Source organism: Mauremys mutica, chromosome 11 (genome assembly GCF_020497125.1).
Source record: "Mauremys mutica isolate MM-2020 ecotype Southern chromosome 11, ASM2049712v1, whole genome shotgun sequence".
NCBI lineage: Eukaryota > Metazoa > Chordata > Testudines > Geoemydidae > Mauremys > Mauremys mutica.
The window spans coordinates 34,999,587-35,015,915 of record NC_059082.1 but is presented as its reverse complement, the minus strand read 5'-3'; the positions used below and the strand labels follow the sequence as shown (position 1 = coordinate 35,015,915).

General features: G+C 37.8%; 1 protein-coding gene across 2 annotated transcripts in view; it reads right to left on the bottom strand.

Moving 5' to 3' along the window:
- Positions 1-1,049: 1,049 nt before the first annotated feature.
- CHRNA5 (cholinergic receptor nicotinic alpha 5 subunit) overlaps positions 1,050-16,329 on the bottom strand; it is a 33,184-nt gene continuing 17,904 nt past the window's right edge. Inside the window, exons 2-6 of one of the 2 annotated variants that reach the window (XM_044978802.1) lie at positions 11,570-11,721; positions 10,470-10,514; positions 8,192-8,301; positions 6,299-7,130; positions 1,050-1,553 (exon numbers count right to left, since the gene is read on the bottom strand). In XM_044978802.1, the coding sequence (XP_044834737.1) occupies positions 1,392-1,553; positions 6,299-7,130; positions 8,192-8,301; positions 10,470-10,514; positions 11,570-11,721 (1,301 nt within the window). In that variant the 3' untranslated portion in view covers positions 1,050-1,391. Of the gene's footprint in view, positions 1,554-1,731; positions 3,053-6,298; positions 7,131-8,191; positions 8,302-10,469; positions 10,515-11,569; positions 11,722-16,329 lie in introns of those variants that run through there. The other variant, XM_044978804.1, reaches the window with a different exon arrangement.

Sequence of the window (16,329 nt, the reverse complement as noted above, 5' to 3'; positions counted from 1 at the left end):
TATTAATTCCAAACTTAAACTGATAATTGAGATATGTTTTTAAAGTTAATAGTATTTTTCATTGACAATGTATAAATAAAGACAAATATGGAACCATAGATTATTTTAATGTACATATTACACCTAGTGTGTTAGAATAGATGGTTAATATTTGTAATTTACTCTAAAAACTCAAATTTTCAGAACACTCAAAAGAATTTATTCTCTTAAAATCCTCTTCCGCTCATTGTGGTAAGTTAAGTAACCAACCACAATGCTCTAATACATAAACATCTACACACTTTTAACACTCAGTAGTACACTGTATAATTTATATAGTGTTTTGCCAATTCTAAAACAACTAGCATCTAAAAAGTTTTTAAAATCCCTCTAGTTCTCAGCAGTTATCTATGGGTACGTCTACACTACGGGACTATTCCGAATTTGCATAAACCAGTTTTGTAAAACAGATTTTATAAAATCGAGTGCACGCGGCCACACTAAGCACATTAATTCGGTGGTGTGCGTCCGCGGTCCGAGGCTAGCGTCGGTTTCTGGAGCGTTGCACTGTGGGTAGCTATTCCCTAGCTATCCCATAGTTCCCGCAGCCTCCCCCGCCCCTTGGAACTTCCGGGTTCTGTCTGGAGAATTTTTTAAAATGATTCTGAATTTCATCTTCTATAACGGAGCGCTGATAGAACGGATTTGCCTGCCCTTACAGCGATCACGTCCGCATGGTCCATGCTGGAGCTCTTTTTTTATTTTGATTTCGGACTGCATCGCCACCCGTGCTGATCGGAGCTCCACGCTAGGCAAACAGGAAATATTCAAAAGTTCGCGGGGCTTTTCCTGTCTACCTGACCACTGCATCCGAGTTCAGATTGCAGTCCAGAGCGGTCAGTGGTGCACTGTGGGATAGCTCCCGGAGGCCAATACCGTCGATCAGCGGCCACACTAACCCTAATCCGATATGTTAATACCGATATTGGCGCTACTGCTCTCGTTAGGGAGGAGTACAGAAACCGGTTTAAAGAGCCCTTTATATCGATATTAAGGGCCTCTTGGTGTGGACGGGTTGGGCGTTAAATCGGTTTTACGCTCCTAAAACCGATTTAAACGCCTAGTGTAGACCAGGCTTTAGTACTGTATTTTGGGGGGGGGGAGGCATACAATACATGCAAGTGTGTTTGATTTTGTCCAGATTTAGAAATGAATTAGTAGGTTAACAGCTAAGCAGTAGGTATTGCACATGTCCTAAAATGCCATGCTTAAATATAGGCATGATTCCTTATACTTAAGATTATATATAATTCTATTAAAAGTGTGCCATACACACTATTTGCATGAACATAGAACTACCATGTACCTTTTAAGAATCATGTTCATAGCAGAAGTGGTACCCCACAAATATTTTATGTGTGTGTATTTCCAATGTGGACTGGTACTATTATATTTGCCCATTTATAAATAACAGGAATAAACAACCCAATTGATCCAATTATTGAAGCCAGAAGAAAAGTCCATAAAAACATTCGATCAAGCACCTGAGCTATAAATTTCCAGTCTTCAACAACCTAAAAGACAAACAAACAAGAATTGCTCAATATTCTAGAACATATACAAATACAGGGCCAAGTCCTATAGTCCTGATTCAAGCAGAAGTCCTATTGATATTGTGATGTCAATGGGACTTCTGCCCGAATAAGGACTGAAGAAGCTAGCACATAGTATACATTTTTCTGTTATGCCAGTTCCATAAACATTCAAAACCTTTCTATTGTTACACTTTGAGTTAGAGCAAAGGTGTCAAACTCATTTTGGGAAGAGGGCCGAATACTTTAGTTACAGCCGAAGAATCAGGGCCTGACCCTGCAAGGTGCTGAACACTTTCAATTTCCTGGGAGATGAAAGTATTCAACACCTCAGAGGACTGGACCTTTTGGGCAACATGCTAACTTCAATCTACAGCACAATTCCCAGAGATCAGTCAGAGGCTTGTACAAATATTCAGGGTAGAATATGGCTCTTCTATAGTAGCTATACCTACTTGTGAGTAACGTTATTGTTGCACTGAGTATCACATCAGGGAAAAAATGTGCAAGGCATTTTCAGGACTACCATTTCTTTGCCATTTTTAATATGATTATTTGTACATGCAGTCTATCAGTTTTGCGCACACAACTGCTGTAGTGGTGCATGCAAATTAAGCACACAACTAAACATTTTCAAGGTGGTTATTAGATTTCAGAGTTGACATGTCATTAAAATTACCTGTGGCAGTAGGCCTACAGGTTCAGAAAAAGGCAATGTTACATAAGTTCCCATTAGGCAAGGTTTTCTTTGCAACCATAAGGGCTAATAAATAAATAAATAAATAAAAGCATTCTTCAGAAGGGAGCCAGAAGACTACATCAGACAGACTCAGAATTCAACACCCAGGGTTGGAATTTTTCAATATAAAAATGAGGACTTTTTTTTAAACCGTGGTTAGTAATAGTGTCTTTTTCTGTGTTCCTCTGTAGTAAGACTCTATCCAAGCATGGAAACAAACTTAAGTATGCTATACTAATATTTGATGCATAGAAATAAGTTAGTTTGGTAAATTAATGGCTATTTCTACAGAATTATATGATAGTTATCAATAACCATTCAATAAAATATGTCCTTTTAAAAACAACTTTAAGATCTGCTAACTGACTACAGAGTCTTTTTGAAGTACCTTATTACTAGAGTGACTCTGCAACAACAGTGAACATTTTGATAAGTAATAGTATTTTTTGTTGTTTTGATAGCATTTCATTTTAGAAAAATACTCTTTTCCCCAAAGTTCCATAAAACCATAATTTTGCCTTGATTTTGTACTCTTTTTAAACTAAATCAGCCAATTGTGTTTTATTTAGTAAATAATGTTTTTTGGGGCTGAAACCAAAGAGTGAGAGAATTGTGTTTTATCAATTCTTCAATCATCTATCAACACATAAGTCAGCAAATAAGACTTTCCATTTAGTATGTGATATCCAGTAGAGTACTCCACCCCTTATATCTGAGTGGCAATCCATGGCCCAAGCAATTCCTGCTGGGAAGAAGAAACAAAAACTAAGCTCTAGAGGTCCAAAGCAGTAATGCATCTCTTGAGATCTAGGTTTGAGTTCCAGTTCAGGATACATGACAAATGAGTTTGATGGTCTAATAGCAGAGGCCTTAAATCAGGGGTGAAAGTGAGCTGGTATGGGCCGGTACAGTGTACTGGTAAGAAGCCGGTACCGGCCCATATGCAGTCCACATTAAAGTGCTGCCGCGGCAGCACTTTAAGGAGGGTCCTTTGCCGCAGCAGCACTTTAAGGACCCTCAAAGCGCTGCTGCAGCAGCACTTTAATGTTGCTGCCCCTTTCCCCCACCCCCACATCAGCGGCCCTGCTGGTAGGGACCCTACCAGCAGGGCTGCCAATAGGGGAGGCAAAAGGGCCGTTGCCCCAGTGCTGGCGATTTAAAAGGCCCGCGGCTCCCAGCCTCTGCCACCACTACCACAGCAGCGGCCAGAGTCTGGGCCCTTTTAAATTGCTGCCAGAGCCCTGGGCGGCAGACGCCAGGCAGCGTGGATGGGCTGGCTGGGGGAGGCTGATCCCCCTAGCCCCGCCCCTTCCATCTGAGGCCCCGCCCCTTCCAGCAGCTGGAGCTGCCCCTCTACCAGTAAGAATTTATTATTACCTTCACCTCTGCCTTAAATGGACATTTGTCCATGTCACTAAACTACCACAGTAGACATTTCTCAAGAAGATTATAACTGGAATAGAATGGGTTTTGCAGTTTAAGAGAGAGGTACATTTGCAGAGTTGTGGGAACTAAGTTGTGTACCTCAGGTTTTTTTTGATGAGCACTAAATTAATCTGCATTATTTTTAAACATCAGTTTTGCCAACAACTAATGGAAATTATCTCCCAGAAGACACTGTCATTATTCTATATCTATATCAAAGAGAAAGTCCAATATGGTTAATCTGGAATGTTTTGGACAATTAGCCAATAGTTCAAGCTGAGAAATTATCAGAAATCTCTAAGTACGGGTGTTATACAGAAATTGGTTTCTGTCATATCTGATGTTTGTAATTTCTTTGTGCAAGTAATCTTCACCACACAACCCTAAACTGAACAAACTTTTGGGGCCTGGTCCAATTTTAAAGGCAAGACCAAAAATTTTAATTTATACTTCCTTATATTAAGGTAAATCAGAGATGACAGACGTGAAATCTAATATTTCTGTATTATTCCTATATTGTTATACTTTATTAAAATTAAACAAGTTATGTATATCTTTAAAACTGAAGAGGTATGATACTGTTGACCATAGTCAAGAAGTGTTTTCCTAAGGTAGTAACTGTTTTCAGGTTTGGGCCTTATTACTGTTCATTATTTGTATTACCATAGTACTTACTAACATACTTCAATAGCAATAGTCACAGTAGCAAAAATTCCACCCGTAGCAACTGTTAGCAGGATTGGACCCACAACGAGAAATCAAATTAGTTCTGTTTTTTTGTTTCCACTTATTGAAAGATAAGTAAAATATTTACAACTGATCCAGCTACTAGACCAAGGCCCTGATCCTGCAGGCACTGGAGCCTACCTAGGGGAAGCTCATTGTAGGATCAAGATCTTAGATTATGATTTTTTTCTCTTATTAGTGTTTTCCCTCACAATATATAGACTATATTTATAAATATATATATTTAAAATCAAGATATTGCAACACTATGGCAAAGAATGCAAGTGATAAAAAGGAAATTGACCCGGAGCAACTGTTGTACCCCTAGCACACATTCAGATATGCAGTTATTTGAATGTGTGGTTGCTTGATGCATAAATACACCTGCACATTTTTTCCTTACAAATACCCCTTCACTTGTAGTTCAATGCAAAAAAGTATGTTAGTGCAACATCACAGTTGAAAAATAATTCTCCACTCACTTATTCTAGTGTAAATCTAAATCAACAAAGTTACACCAGTGAAAGTGAGAGAAGAATCAGACACATAAAATTCAACATTGTGGTTCTGAGTGTAACAATATAGTAGCCATAATACATATAGGAAATACTGTACATACAGAGATACTATATATAAAATGCACAAAGATAAGATACCAGGACAGTGCCTAGCACAATGGGCCTCTGGTCTCTGACTACATCTCCTAGGCACCACAGTAACACAAATAATTAATAATAATACATATGCACTGAGTTATTTGCATAAGTCTCCCATGAGAGCAAATGTCTGGGGCACAAGGAAATAAGCCAGCTAGCAACTAGGGCCAGACATGGGAGAATAGGCAAGCAGGCCAGTTTTCCCCACAGGTCACCCCTGGATGGAGAAACTCCCATGCTGCCAGAAAACACTGCACGATTGTCCCATATGGCCAGACAGCAAAGTGGATGCGCTCATATTCCCAGACACTTCAATAGTGCCCTGAAAATGGTGCTTAGGTCTTAGAAGAACCAGGGGTTTTTGGAAAAGGGAAAACTAAAACAGCACATTTAAGATTCATTCAACTGATGTTGAAGTATCATTACTTTCTATTAAGAAATGTATTTTTGGTTGATTAAACATATTGATTAAAATAAATCTTTTTAAATGCTCTGCCTTAGCATACTTTCATACAAAATACACATTGGTTACCACTTAAATTTAATCAAACTATAACTTATGGTAATACTTAGAGAAGGACTATTATAGGTTCATAACAAGAATTGTTCTGGTTTGGATTTAAGACTGCAAAATTAAGTTTAGTTCTATTTTTGCTTTAATGTGTATTTTTTTAAATTATAAAAATCAATTAAAATTAAAATGACAAAGATATCTTGTCATGTGTTAAAATTAAGAATACACACTCCCCAACAATAATGTGATAATGAAACAATCCAGTAGCAACCCTACAGGCAAAATAAGATTTAGAATATTCATTCACTCTACTGTTGTAATTGACCAAACATCTCTAAGGGATTTATAATTATAAGAAAATATTTTCAGAAAGACCACAAAAGGCTTAACTGAAAAAGGGAGCCAGGCAGATTTTGATCACCATTGCAGAAAGCATACAGTACTCATATGGAGTCTATCAAAAATGTACTTGTTTACTGGAAGGCCTTTTTATCGCTTCCCAAAAGCAGGACATCCTGAAACAAGGCTAGCATTTCTAGCTATTTCAGGAAATAATTGGTCACTGCTATACTAGATAAGAACAGAGACAGGTACTCTAAGCCATTGTTTAGATTTCTATTCTAATTTCTAATCTGAACAATGAGTGCAACATCACCAATACACACACCTCGCGAACGTCATTCTCCTTCATGATATGTCTTGTAATGTATCGGATAGAATCTAGAGCTGCTTCCAAGGTGTTCCTAGATGATTCTGATCCACTGATATTGCTAGTTTCTTCTTTCTGAGCAAAGTATCTATCTACATGACTTCTCATGCAAAGTATCTTTGGAAGTTTATGAAGAAATATCTTGCGGACCCAAGGTGCCATAGCATTGTGAGTAGAAGAGGAACGATGATGAATATTAATAGCAAAGACGGTTATCACAATGGACAATGTCACAAAAATCATAGTAAACACCAAGTACTCTCCAATAAGTGGTATAACTTTAGAAGATGATGGTATAATCTCTTCAATAACAAGAAGAAAGACAGTCAACGACACCAGTACCGAAGTGCAGAGAGCAATTTTTTCACCTTCATTTGAAGGGAGATAAAAGACAAGGACAGTTAAAAATGAAAGTCCTATACACGGAATAATGAGAAACAGTGTGTAAAAAAGAGGCATCCGTCTAATTACAAATGAATATGTAATAAATGGGTACCAGCAGCATCCATCAGTTCTCTTCCCTTTGCTCCCTGTTGCCGTTACTATTTCCCATTCTCCATTATCAAAGAAATTTCTCTTGTCAACATCATAATCTTCTAGAATAATATCAACCTGTGAGCCATCATAGGTCCAGGAACCAAATTTCATGGAGCAGTTTTGGAGGTCAAATGGAAAGAATGTAACATCTATGGTACAAGAACTTTTGTAGTTTGCTGGGGGAGTCCAAGCAACGGTCCCATCATATTTTACTACTGTTTTTGTAGCTGTTCCTTCAAAACGACCATCTGCACTGAAAGGAAAAAATATGCATATTTGGCTATGTTATTACACACATTACAACCAGATGCTTTTAGTTAAGGTTTCCTATTAAGTGTCACCATTCCAAAGTGTCATTTCAGATGCTTTATCACTCTCAGATTTTTACCTTTAGAGTGGAAATTTTGCACTTTTGTCCTCAGATCAGGACTCTATTTTTTTAAGTTTAAGCTGATTGAGGAAAAGCAAACCATGAAAAAACATTTTTCCCATTATAATAATATTTGTGCAACTTTTCCGAACAGCTCTAGTGCCTCAGAAGAGGGGGTCAAAACTTGACTTGTGATAGGAATCACCCTTGCTTAACAGATGAGCATATTTGTGGGCTGGTGAAAATCAATTTTACTTTAACTTAATTATGTATGCAAAAAACAAACACACTTAGCACTTCCAAACTTTTTTGTTTTATAAATACAATAACAGGGTTTTTTTTTACTAAACAATCAACCAGTGTTCTACAGGCACTGTCTATGCAAATATATGTTGAGGAGAAACTTTAATTCAAAATTCAGTCTCTCCAAGTTCTATTATCTCTCTGCATAGATGTATAAGAAAGGTGAGTAAAGTTTCATTTAGCATCATTGTATATTGAGTATTATATATATGAGGATGTATATTGATGGCCTAAGCCTATTAGTTTGTATTCAGAACTGTGCACTCTGGTAGGACTCTGCAGGAGCCCTAGCATAAATGAATGCATGTTTGTGCAGGACAGTGTTCTACTTCTGACTAGCAAATCATTTCATATGAAGGAATTTAACTATTTTTTTTAAATACTAGAAAATTCCATAGAAAAATGGAATGTTAAAAAACATTAAGATTGTAAAGCAAAGCACTCAGAAGTCTGGAAATGCCAAAGGTAAGGCAGTCCATGCATTTTTAATTCTGACACCTTATGTGCATGTATTATAATACAGTCTAATTATGTGATCACACACTATTTATCTGCAGAACCCATGCCTCATTCTATGTGGAGAGTGGATGGTCAATGTGGCAGGGGTAGATTTATTTTATAGAATAAGATTCAAATCTTACTTGTCATACAACACAATATCTGGAATCCAGATAGACTCTGATGGGACACGAATAGATGTTATTCCAGCATAGTCTTCAGGTTTCCACCTTAATTTTACATCTATCCATTCCTATAAATACATGATAAATGTTATAGTATCTTTAAAACTGACTTAAAACAGGCAATATATAGATAGATAGTTTTAGGATGAAAAAGAAGTAGAAGGGATGTAAAAGATATCAGACTTTTTGCTTCCACATCTCACATATTAAAATGAACATGGTGACCCAGTTAGTCATTATCCACCTGGTCCAATTTGTCTTTCTTCAATTTTAAGAGCCATTTAGTTCCACAGTACTTCTGTATGGAGTTTTAAAAAATATTAAAAGCCTCTTTAACAATGTATTCACATACATTAAAGCAGTTACAAAATAAGGATGGGCAAACTTGAAAAAAGTTTGGTTTGGATAAGCATCCAAAAGTTTGGAAGCTTATCTAAAGCTGATCTGAACTTTAGGGTTAGAAAAGAAGATTCTGCTGTCTCAGGAGATTGCCAGTGCTTTCTGGATCTGTCAGCACTAGAAATAATAGAACTCCACCTTACCGTTTTGGTACTTTTATTTCTGAACTAGAAAATGAAGAAGTGCAAGAAAAAATAGGATCTCAAAAGATTCACTATTTGGTTAGAGCTTTAAATGTCAGTTTAGGCCACTTATTTTAACTGAACTGGTTCATCTAGTTAAAGTACTGAACAGTGATAGTTGGGGAGGGCATAAGTGGATTTCACCAAACTTTCTTGCTATTCTGAAGTAGTAGCAGGTGTTGGTAAGGGCAGGCTGCTGCTTCAAGAACCAGTGTAAGGGAGTTCCACATACTCCCCCACCTCAGTCAACTATTTAATAGCTAATCTAAAAAGAAATGCTTGAGTATAAATAAGAGACAAGAAAGGTGAGGTAATATCTTTTACTGAACCAACTTCTATTGGTGGAAGGTACAAACTTTTAAACTACATAGAGCTCTTCGTCTAGTCCAGGGATTGGCAACCTTTCAGAAGTGGTGTGCCAAGTCTTCATTTATTCACTCTAATTTAAGGTTTTGCGTGCCAGTAATACATTTTAACGTTTTTAGAAGGTCTCTTTCTATAAGTCTATAATATACAACTAAACTATTTTTGTATGTAAAGTAAATAAGGTTTTTAAAATGTTTAAGAAGCTTCATTTAAAATTAAATTAAAATGCAGAGCCCCCTGGACCAGTGGCCAGGACCTGGGCAGTGTGAGTGCCACTGAAAACCAGCTCATGTGCCGCCTTCGGCACCCGTGTCATAGGTTGCCTACCCCTGGTCTAGTCTGTAGAAGGAAAGAGTAGCTCTGTGTAGCTAAAAAGTTTATACTTTCCATCATCAGAAGATGGTCCAATAAAAGATATTACCTCATCTACATTGTCTCACTCATATCCTGTGACCAACACAACTGCAACAACACTGAAAACAACTGAGTATATATTGCAGTTATTATGGGAAAGAGAAAAATTGAGAAAGTTCTACAAATATAATTTCGTAAACCGTGTGCTCACTGCAGGTAGGGGCCCTAAACTTTTCTCAAAGTCAATAAAGGTGCAGGGGAGAGTTAGAGGACTGAAGATGGTAAGTGGGATGAAATGAGGAAACACTTTGTAACCATTTAAGGGTAACTCAGTGACAAATATATCTAAAGATAATAACTGCGTCAAAGTTTAGTTCTGGATTGTGATTATAACTTGAGGGCACTTCCTGCTTATGATCTAATACCTATACCTAGGGCAGAATAAACCAACTAGGTGTTTATAGCAAGCCCCTCCTCCTTGACCTCCAGATAGATTACTGGCCATGAAATTAAAAGTCCTGAGCTTTGTTAATCAAAATAGGATAAAAAATATCTTAACAGTATAATTTTAAAATAATTTTAAAAGCAATTATACAAAGCTATATTATCTTGTGCTTGTGACAGTTTCTGACTAAAATCTGGATGCTTCATTATAGGAATTTCAAAATATATGTCTGAATATACGTATCTTCATTTAATAAATTTTCTTTTTTGAAAAAGCTTTTAGATTTATTTTTTAATTATTTAATTGAATTTTGTGGCTATTAATTCTTTCGAGCATTATGATGTGCCTTTTGTGTTAAACATGCTATATAAACTAAAGGTTAATATAGTTTTTAGATGAAGATCCTATAAATATACAACTACCTAAAAATCTGCTTACAACTTTACATTTTAGTCACTCAGTGGACTCTTCAGTTGACATTTGCACATACCTGTTTCAGCCAAACATTTGTTGTCATCAACTGATTTTTCTCATCCTATAAAAAATTTAAACATCATGTTTTTAATGGGAACAATGATTTTACACTGCTTATTGACTGTAACCAACTGTGATTTTGTTCAAAGGAGGCTCATTAAGTTGCAATACAAATATATTAATTGAGAAGGACTCCATTTGAAAAGCCCGTTTGTCTATTTTTTCTAACTACTATTTTTACAGCCACCAGCTAAGATTACAGTAACCAAAATAAGTTAACAAAAAAGTGATTTCCCCTCCCCCTCACATCCAGCGTTGATTTACTTTGTATATTTTACAGCATTTCAGATATAGTACTACTGTTTCCCTGTAGAGTCATCAAGGAACAAAATGGCTTATGGAAAATACTCTTTAAAACCATTAGGGGAACAGATAAAGCCTTACAGATTTTTTTTTCCTGTTTAAATTCAGAATATACTTTTCAAAAGTGCTCAATTAGGAAACATTTTTAAAATAAGTAAATTAAAAAAAATCAAGTTGAAATCTTTAATGTTCTAAGCTATGCCATGCCAGTAGATTATCTCCTCTTTTATGGAACTGACATGTTCAAGGACATTATCTTTATTTCTTCTTTTTTTGTGTGCAATAACGTCTCTATATTTTATGTTTATAGAACCAACAAGAGAACAGATTGCTACAATTTAAAAACATATATTTTTGTATTTATTCATTGAAATGAATTTTAAACAATAGAAAACCCAATAACTCTACATATACTAAAAGCTTTAGGTAACAAATTTTACAGAAAACAAAAATATGTCCAAGGGCCCCTTATTTTCATCACTCTCTCTGTGGCCTCTGACAATTGTATTTTTCTTCCTTCATCTTCTCTTCTCTGAGGTGCTCTCTTTCTGGGGCGGCTTCCCTCCTCATTGCACCCTTATCTATATGAGCCTCCTTTTAAAATGTTTCATTTATTTTATTTTTATATATATATATATATATAAAATATGCACAATTATTTAACAATAGAATATCAAGTTATTTTTCATAAACACTTTCCTAATCTAAAAGCTTTGATCAGTTTTTAGTTTTAATATTATTTACCATACATACCACATCCACTAACTGAGAGATCGCAAGACCAAACTTTATTTTTATTGTGTCATTCAAACGTTGGACTGGGCGAACCCATTTTTGATAGTCTTGAAATAAGTGTTTAAACAAACGATCTTCACTTTTAGCAATAAAAGAAGGCTCTGATACACCTACACAACAAAAGAAATATGTTTAATATACATATATAGTGAAATACAATGTACTCATTTTCACGAACATTGGTACAACTTGATATTTAATTACGGTATATCAATTCAGGTATGTACATGTAGAAATTTATTTCTCATCTAATCCCCTTTTTTGTCTGTGAGGGAGGTGGAGGTTAAGCCACCTAGGGTTAGCTTGATAAAATTCACTGATTTTATTATTCATTACTCTTGTTAGCACCATCATACTTTCCAAATCTGAAGCCCAAGAACAGAGGAACCTTATCTCACCATCTATGAGTAACACTGGAAAAAGTGAAACATAGTCAAAAATTTCTTGTGCCATTTTTACAAATCATCCAGGTACCAGGTAACTAAAAATCCTACAGAGAGTGTTTTTTAAACTAGATAATGCCACTAACCTAACTACAGCTTGTTTGGTTTCAAACACCTCTTAACCATATTAACAATGCCCTCCTCAAAATGGGCACCAATCAATGTAAGTCTAATCCTCCCATGGCGCAAACATAAAAAACAAGTCAGAAAAGAATGGCAGCATCCTTTATAGGTGAGGTCACTGACAGGTTTTTTTGTTTGTTTTTTGCATTCTTGCTTCAGTGGAGTAAGGTGGAAGGGATTCAGACAAAAGGAATACTTTCATCTAGTGGTCAGAACAGCATCATATAAAACATTCACTAATGTGCTTGTACAAGTCCTAGTCTACTGAACCTTGGGTGTAATTGTTTCAAATCTGAGCAAAATGAAAGACTATTGTGTATTTTTCTTCTTAACATGAAGTAAGGTCAAGTTTTAAAACTGTTCCTGTATTTCTTGGTTATTTAAGAACTCATGTTTACTAGGGATGTAAATATTGTTTTAAAAAGTTAGCCATTTAAACGATTAAAAATATTTTGTTTAAACGGTTAACCAATTAAAGGGAGAGGGGCTGAGGCTGATCCTGATCCGGCTGGGGTTGACAGGCCGGCCTGCCCGGGGATTAACGGTTAAGGCAGGTTAACCAGTAAGACTAATACTTATCGGTTAACTGGTTAACATTTTACATCCCTAATGTTTACTTAATTAACTCATGTGGAATGCAGGAGTTGCAGTTGTTTGGAGGGGGAAAGGAACTACTGGCTTGAAAATAACCCAGCAATAACTTGGAAACACACCCAAACTCAAGGAAACTGGCAGCAGAAAGTAAATGCTGCCTGGCTCTGGCTCTTCGCCATCCCTCCCAACCACAAACTCCTATACCAGCATGGAAGGGCCAGGAAGAAAGTAGAGCAGCAATTCTTCCCTCTCACCCTCAACTCTGCTGGTTTGGTTTCTATTATGCCAACCTCGGCACTGTGCAGGGGAGGGTAATGTGGTTTGTGGTTAAGAAACTGAACATATGCATTGGAAAAAAATGTAAATGCTCATATACACCAATGGGGTTCTAGATTGACTGAAACCACTTAGGAAAAATAGTTAGGCATCACTGTGGCCTGCTCAAGGCAAATGGAGTAAAAACAAACAATCAATCAAAAAACGCAAGTAAGATATTAGTATTATTCTCTATTCCTTTCTTAATATAGCCTAAAAATATTATACTGTCATTACATAAATTCATGGCTTGTCCTCACCTGAAATTCTGTGCTCCGTATTGGTACCCATCTAAAAAGGATATTGCAGAAATAGAAAGGGTCCAGAGAAGGGCAACAAAAAGGATTAAAGACGTGGAAAGATTTCCATTTGAGGAGAGATTAAAAAGATTAGGACTATTTAGTTTAGAGAGGAGTTGAATCTAGCCAACATACAGAAGTAAATAAAACAGTGAATGCTACAGAGAAAGTCACTCAGATATTCCTATATACCCTATCTCGTAATAGAAGCAAAAGGGGACAATAAGTGCAATTAAAGTAATACTTAAAACCAATTACAAATATTTTAATACCAAAATTAACATACAACACTCATTGTGACAAACTATTAGTGAGGCAGAGATTAGTAGGATTTAAAAGATGATTAGCTGTTCATATGAATATGCTGGCCTCGGTTACACTAACCAGGATGAAAAAATATACATGTTAGTAACACTTGTGCTTCAGGACATAAGACAATCACTAACTCCCTTGGATTAAGCCCATAATAGCATTTTTTCACTTTCCTTTGGTGCAGTTGTTACTGGCCAGGTTTGACTATTGGACTAAACTGACCACTGATCTGATCAATGCTGCAATTTTTATGATCTTATAAAAACTAATACACAACGAATGAAAAGATAAGTGGGTTTGACTGGTTAAGAGTCATCTACCTCTCTATATTCTATGGCAGGCAGCCATACTGTTACTATCAGTAATCCCTTTTAATTTTGTTTCTTTGATAGAGTACACAGGCTTTTCCACTGTTAATATATAAACCTTGGAAAATACAAGTATCAGTGATGGAGGATCTTCTTCTTTCAACAACAGGCTATGGAAAATATTGTTGCCACCAACAGGAGAAAGCAACAATTATTTTTGCCTTGTAGATCATAGACTGTATCCTGGAAATCCTAGAAATAGTGTTAACAAATTCAGTTGTAGTTCACTGTAACATCAGTAATATTTTGTATTTAAATCTGAATTTCCTTCCAAACCCCCCTGTATGAATGGACATGTACAAAAAATGGATAGGAAATGGAGCCTTAGACCTAATACCTTTCAGCAGTCTTCCTCTAAGCCATAAATTCTCTTTCAGTAAGCAGGTATGAGATATCACTGAGCCTAAACTCCAACAATCCATAGGGTATTCATTAAATACAGAAGTTTTACCCTATTTGTCAACAGCATGTAAAGGTTTGGGTTAAGTTCACCCCAAAGTTCCAGGCATATCAATTTGAGGGGTAAAACTAAATAAAAAAGAGCAAGGTTTCAGCATTAACACCCCGTTCATCTGAATGGAATAGTTTAAACACTTAGGCCTTGTCTACACTACAAGACTATTTCGAATCAACTTAGTTCGAATTTGTGGATTCGACCTTATGAAGTCGAATTTGTGTATCCATACTAAATACACTAATTCGAATTTCTGAGTCCACATTCACGGGGCCAGCGTCGACTTTGGAAGCGGTGCACTGTGGGAAGCTATCCCACAGTTCCCGCAGTCCCCGCTGCCCATTGGAATGCTGGGTAGAGCCCCCAATGCCTGCTGGGGGGAGAAATGTGTCGAGGGTGGTTTTGGGTAAGTGTCGTCATTGAACCGTCAATCACAACCTCCCTCCCTCCCTCCTTGAAAGCGCCTGCGGGCAATCTGTTCGTGCACTTTTCTGATCAGTGACAGCGCGGACGCCACAGCACAGCAAGCATGGAGCCCGCTGCGATCATCGCCGTTTTCTCCTCCTCGCACTTTATCGTCCACCTCTTCCACAGTCAGCTGCTGAGAAATTGGGCTACTTTTCAATGGTGCTGCAAGCACTGGGGGACCATAGGGGACGTTTTACAAACATCAACGTTGGGTGGCCGGGCAAGGTTCATGATGCGTGTGTTTTCAGGAACTGTGGGCTGCTCAGACGCCTGCAGGAAGGTAGTTTCTTCCCGGACCACGAAATAACTGTTGTGGATGTGCAGATGCCTATAGTCATCCTCGGGGACCCAGCCTGCCCGCTAATGCACTTGCTCATGAAGCCCTATACAGGCGCCTGGGACAGCGACAAGGAACTCTTCAAATACCAGCGAGCAGCGTGACCTGTGACTGTTCATTTTCTTTACAGAGAAGCTGAACCTGCCCCTGTTTCTTTACCCAGTTACTGTTGACTCTCCTCTTCGGTTACATACCCCGTTCACCCCGTTACCCCCACTTCCAGCACACGTGTAAAAATAAAATACATGTCCCATTATTACTTAACAAAGGTTTCTTTATTCATGACTTTTCGTGAAAGGGTTGAAACTGGGACGCATACTGTGCTGGGTAGGGTGTGCGGTGATGTAAAGACCGCCTCTAAACTCAAGGAATGACAGGCTCCTGCTCCTAGAGCGGTCCGCAGTGCCGGAATGCTTCTTTCAACGGAGCCTGCCATCCCTCTTTATGGAATTCTGTGTGCGGGCGGATATGTGACCTTGTGGTGGAGGAGGACGGATACAGATTCCTCAGCTGCGTGACTCAGCGGTCCAGGACAAGGACCGCTGTATAAGATCTGTAACCGCCCTCCCCCGCTGCAAAGTCACATCTCCCCCGCCCACACAGATCCTGGAAACCACCTCCCATAACGACCAGGGTGCCTACTGACTGCACCGTGTGTGTGACCCGCTGCTGATACTGCCCCCGTGTCTGTACCCTGGGAAAGGTGACTGTCCTATGCAATTAACCACCCCCTTCCCCACGCCCCCCATTCAAACACAGTCTTCTTTGAAAAAACATAACGGAAACAGTAATTAACAGCAAAGCATTTTTATTAATTAAGTAGACAGTTAGGGGATGGGACTGGGATTGGGACTACTGTGAGTCTGGAAGTGAAGGACTTCGGCAAATGTAGAGTATGAGAGCTTTTGGGTACTTGAGCACTGTGCTGTGGTGCAGTGACAGTATTCACGTCCCCGGCCGCCCCTCCTCCTGATTATTTTCGGTGAGGGGGGTATGGGACTTTGT